The sequence below is a fragment of the Triticum urartu genome, chromosome 7A, assembly GCF_056163025.1.
Source record: "Triticum urartu cultivar PI428250 chromosome 7A, HENAU_Tu73, whole genome shotgun sequence".
Lineage (NCBI taxonomy): Eukaryota > Viridiplantae > Streptophyta > Magnoliopsida > Poales > Poaceae > Triticum > Triticum urartu.
Genome location: NC_141879.1, coordinates 625,623,733 through 625,629,046, shown reverse-complemented (window position 1 = coordinate 625,629,046; position 5,314 = coordinate 625,623,733). Strand labels below are relative to the sequence as shown.

At 49.8% G+C, this 5,314-nt stretch overlaps 1 protein-coding gene across 4 annotated transcripts; it reads left to right on the top strand.

Moving 5' to 3' along the window:
• The first annotated feature begins 1,069 nt into the window (after window positions 1–1,069).
• Window positions 1,070–3,972, top strand: LOC125524080 (uncharacterized). 4 transcript variants are annotated; one of them, XM_087537381.1, is made up of 2 exons: window positions 1,070–1,177; window positions 1,995–3,972. In XM_087537381.1, the coding sequence occupies exon 2, from the start codon at window positions 2,004–2,006 to the stop codon at window positions 3,756–3,758; it is 1,755 nt and encodes a 584-aa protein (XP_087393507.1). In that variant the 5' UTR covers window positions 1,070–1,177; window positions 1,995–2,003; the 3' UTR covers window positions 3,759–3,972. The 4 variants fall into 4 exon arrangements, with proteins under 4 accessions (XP_087393507.1, XP_087393506.1, XP_087393505.1 ...); XM_087537380.1 differs by having other exon boundaries at window positions 1,072–1,177; window positions 1,992–3,972; XM_087537379.1 differs by having other exon boundaries at window positions 1,161–1,286; window positions 1,995–3,971.
• The last annotated feature ends 1,342 nt before the right edge of the window (window positions 3,973–5,314 follow it).

Below are 5,314 nucleotides of genomic sequence, written 5' to 3'. Positions count from 1 at the left end.
CCCACATGGTTCACTTGTAAGTCATTTCGCATTTGGAAGAAGAGAGATCTCACTGAAGGTGAAACATATGCTTTGAGATGATCCACTTAGGCATTGGGGCTGAGAAATTTTCTCCGAGCATTGGGTTCGGAGAAAAAAATCATGAGGAGAGCTTACCTTGCATCGGCGAGTTGGTAATTGACATGAGGACTTGCATCGAAGAGATACCGGAGGTCCACCCTCAACTCACCCCCCTCTACTTTTACCAACATTCTCACCAAATGATTAATTAATTAATCTTAAGTGTTTTTCCATACTCATATAGATTTACCTACTTTTGTTTTCTTTGGTCTGGATTAGTTCTTTTTTTTTAATTTGTGGCCCCATGAAACAACAGCAACTTTAAAAAAAAAATCCGACATGCCCATTTGGTGCAGAGAAATCACTACTTGATTTTCCTTCAACGAATGATATTACCAGTCTACCATTGAGGCATACACATAATTGTAAATCGGTGACAATCCAATTATCATTATACATGTCACGTTATCCGCGCATGGACTTGATGTATTACACATTTATTCCCGATAAAAGGGAATCTTGATTCAAACCTTGAATCAAGATGATATAACCGCAAAGAGGCAACACCAGGCCTCCACATAATAAGAAGACATGCTAAGGCGCAGGAGGGCTGGTCTGTAGATGGTGCATGTTGCTCATTTCAATGTTCAGCATTTACCACATACTTTGTTTGTTGAATTATCATCATAGATCAGATGGTAGTTTTAAAAGAACCAAGAAGTTGTAAGGAAACAATAAGTGCTCAGATGAAGTGCTTTCCAAAAGTAATATCGGCCTACCAGCAAACCTCTGAAGAATGTATGTTGAACACTACAGTTAAATCTACTTTTCCTAGTGTTAAACTGTGAGCACGGGCACACAATAACTCTTGATGGCTTTGCAGCGACTAGCTATTCTTCTTGAAGCTTTAATACTGGTTAAAAATAGGTGGACAAAGAGGGTGGATGTGTCACCAGGTGTCAACTGTTGCCCCTTGCCGTTTCAGCATTTGACAAGGTCTGTTCGAAAACATGAGGCTCTTATATTGCCCGGATTTCTCTCATTCCCTTTCCCTCCACCGTCTCTCTCCTCCTCCTTCCGTCGCCGCACCATTTTTGGCCATTCCGAGCTTAATAAGGTATGAAGCTTCTCTCCTTCCTCCCAGTTTCGAGACATGCAAAGTTTTCATACGTCCATGCCGAGCGATGGTGGTCAATCCACCATGAATTGATCCCATTCGGCTGGAGGTATGCTGCTGTTCTGTCCTGGCTCTTTCTCCAAGTAATTTGCGTGTCATGTTGGCGATATTAGCTCCGATGCGTTGCGACGATTTGGAGATTGGGCCTCCAAGAAGTTTCTCTTAGTAATAACGATATCCTCTGTGGTTAGCCGGTACATGAAATTCAAATCAGCTGCGTGGATCATCTTGTTTTTGTTATTCTGTATTTCTGAAACATTGCATAGATGACAGAATTTATACAGTTCTCTCCTATATGTCTGTCAGGTTTTTTTCTTCTTCCAATATCGATAATTATCATGATACCTTTGCGTAAACAGGAACAATTAAACTAGTGCTGTGGATGGTTAATTAATCCATATGTCATCTGATTATTTCTTACTGCAATAACAAATGGACATCATGCACCTCATGATAGCACTTTAAAAGGATAGATAGCAAGTCAATGGGTCCAATAGGGGGTGCTAGGGGTGTTTGTCAGGTCAGATTGCAGAAAACAAGTATAGAAGAAGCTGTAAACATCCATTCTAAACCCTTTCATCTCTAGGATCAGTGGTTACCATGTCTACAATCAAAATCTGCATTGCTCAAGGTCAACCTCACAGAACAAATCAAAACTCAGCAAACAGAATTCCCTGCCATTATTTCTGCATTGCACTAATTCTTCTTACACGCCACAAAATGATTTGACGAAATCTCTGGCTTTGTCTGGCAGCAGGAGCAACTCATGGCCACACGGCTAACGCCGGGGTCGCGAGACGGCAGCAGCGCACGCCCAAGAAGCACGAGCGGCAGACCCACCACGTCGTCGAGCGCGCGCCCGGCCAGCTCCGATCCCACCTCCTGCCGACGCGCACGCGCCTCCCTCAGCCCCTCCCCGGCGTCTGAGTCCGACAAGCCGGTGCCGTCCTTCCTCCGCCCCACCGTCAGCTCGACCCTGCGCAGCGCCTCCCCGTCGTCCTCCACCTCCAGACCGCCCTCCTCCAAGGGCCGCGCCACCACGCCCAAGGGGCTGTCCCCGGCGCACCCAGCGGCGCGCGCTCCAAGTCCGATCGCACCGAAGCGGTCCCCCGCGCAGCAGCCCGCGAGCTCGCCGCGGCCGATCACGCCCAAGCGGCCCCCCGCGCAGCCGGTGAACGCGCCGCGGCCGATCACCCCGGCCATGGACAAGGCCAAGGCCAAGCCGTCCACGTCGCGGTGGTCCGTGGCGTCTCCGAGGCAGCTGATGCAGAAGGCGTCCCACGCCTTCAAGGTCGGCAGGTCCCGCAGCAAGAAGAGCAAGGACCTGGCCGGCCCCGCGGCCGAGGCGGTGGCGTCCGCCAAGGAGTCGTCGGATGCTTCCGGCGAGATCAACGTCGAGACGGCGAGACCCCCTCCCGTGCCGGAGCAGCAGCGCCGCCCCCCTGAAATGACTGCCGCGACACCTCTCGACGTCGTGCAAGGAGAGGTGGTCGTGGAGCCCAACGCTGCCCTACAGGTACTGCAGGAAGCGGCTTCGCGACCGGGAGAAATTGTCAGTAATGAAATCAAGACAGAGGAGGAGGTGAGTCAAGAGGAGGAGGTAATCTCAGAAGAGACGAGAGCAGAAGCAGAGAAGGCGAATGCCATTGACGAGGAGAAGGTGATACCGAAGGAGTCCGTTGAAGCCGTGAAGGTGGATGAGCCGGCGCTAGAAGAGAATCCGCAAGCCGGCAACGTTGAAGGCACACAAAAGGAAGCTGAGAATATTCCAGAGAATGAACTTCCGCCGCCGGCCGCCGTTGTGGAAGAACCATCGAAGGAGGCAGCAACGCCGCTGAACGTGCTGCAAGATGAACCGGCGGCCAGCCCGGTTCAAGAGGAAGCCGTCGTGGAGACCAAGGCCGAGGAGAGGCCACAAGCAGAGCCGGCGAAGCACGAAGATGCCACGAAGCAACCCGAAGCAAGTCTGATCTCTGAAGAACCGAAAGAACAACCCGCCGTCACGCAGAAGCTGGCGGAAGCCGCCGAGGAACCCAAGATGATCGCTGCGTCCAAGGCATCATCGGTGCCGGCGACGTCGCTGGAAGAAGCTCTGGAGGAAGTGGACACGGTGACCAAGGTGGGCACTTCCCGGTCAGAGCCCGTGACACCGGCGAAGCAAGCCATCAACAAGGAGAAGGCGGTGATCGACACGATCCTGAGCGCTTCGGAGCCAACGACGCCGTTGAAAGGAGCCGCCAGGAAGGAAGGGGCGACGTCGTTCATGGGGAAGATTCCGGAGGAGGGTCGGCTGAGTTTCAAGGGGAGCAGGGTGAAGACGGCGATGGAGAAGCGGCCGGAGGAGGCGCATCCCAAGAAGAAGGAGGTGTCGCGGAGCAACGACGTGCTGGAGGAGACCAAGAGCAAGCTGCTGGAGAAGAAGAAGAGCAAGGTGAAGGCGCTGGTGGGGGCGTTCGAGGTCGTCATGGACAGCCCCCGCGCGTCCACGCCGGGCCCGGGCAGATCGGCCCCGAGGTTCTGATTCGGAGGGAAAAGCTCCAGTGGCGACCGTGTGGATTGAAATTTGAATTGTGTGGTGTTCATGGTGCTTTGGGGTATGATACGATGCTATGCCATGTTCTTTTTGTTGGTTATATATATGTTGATCATTGGTATTTGTTGGTCACTGAACTAAAAGGGAACGGCTAGATGTAAGTTGCCTGATTTTCAAATTTGGATTAGTCGATCATTTTAGGCCGTTGCATGCAGATCGAACAATGGGGAGCCCTTCTTCTTCCTCCAGGCGATTTCGTTGCCCTGCACCGACCGCCGGCCAAACCTGCTGCCACCACCTCCCACGGCCGGCGGCGCTCATGCGCAGCCCCGCCGCACCGGCCTCCTCCCGACCGGGCCCAAAGCCGTGCTGCCCCACCCCAGGGCAATCCCTCCAGCCCCACCAATGATTGATTTTTCTTTAGCAAACTTGCAGCACCGCCCCACCACCGCTGTTCTTCCGCCCCCGCCCCCGCCCCCGCCCTAAGATAGATGATGGGGTAGCCCTCTGGCGAGCCCCTTCCTTCTCCTTCCTTCCCTCCACGGCTCCGCCCTCCTTCCATCTCCTTCCCCCCTTCAAAATCGACTCACCATAATAGCTAAAGTCGGTCTTCCTTTTTTTTCAAGAGTACGGCAATGATGTATCATATTTTTTATAGAAAGGAGCAAAGACAATGTACAAGACGCCTTATGGTGGATGCGTACACATCCACTCTAGGCACACGCCAAGTCAATCTTCTTTCAAAATTTAGTTACCATAATAGCTAAAGTCGGTCGACTGAAATGTAGCTATTCTGGAATTAAAACAAAGTTTTTCAGAGGCATTTCAGTGCATCTGAGCTTGGGAACAGACTATTGTAACATCGTTCATACAAAAGTCACCAACGATCAAAATAGTTCGTGACAAGCAACAAAACAATGGAACTAACCATTGCATATTCAAACTATGTGTCGCCGTTTAATTTAAATTGATCAAAATGTTATTGCTCATTTGTTGACCGAGTTGTTGTTTATGCAAAGAAAGTAACCGTGTTTTCTCGATTCGTAGTCGCCACACACCTTTTTCACTATGGATTTATGTCTACATGTATATTAAAACGGTGTACGTAGTTCACGTTATGTGTTGTTTGTATTTTCAAGCTTTTGGTACTGTTTTTGAGAATGTTAATCTTATGATACTAGGTGAGTTCAAGGGGTAAATAACAATATTACATAAATATAAAAGCTTTCGTGCCTCTACTTCTACATCAAAATGATGCAAAGAGTATAGCTGCTTATATATATATTATTCAAATAGGTCGAGGAAACTAAAATAACACAAAAGACAAATGCCTACAACAACTAAAACTACGTCAAATGTTTCTGAATGCATGGTCTATAGCTTTTCCATTTGTAATCATTGTTGAGGAAATGGTTAAATGGTAGTTGCTCGGTTCGCTCGCCGATGGGGATTAATAGGCTAATCAGCCAATTAATTGATTATTCGGGCGATTTATCAGTTTATCGGCTATTCGATGGCCCAAGAAGTAGGGATTAATCGGCAGG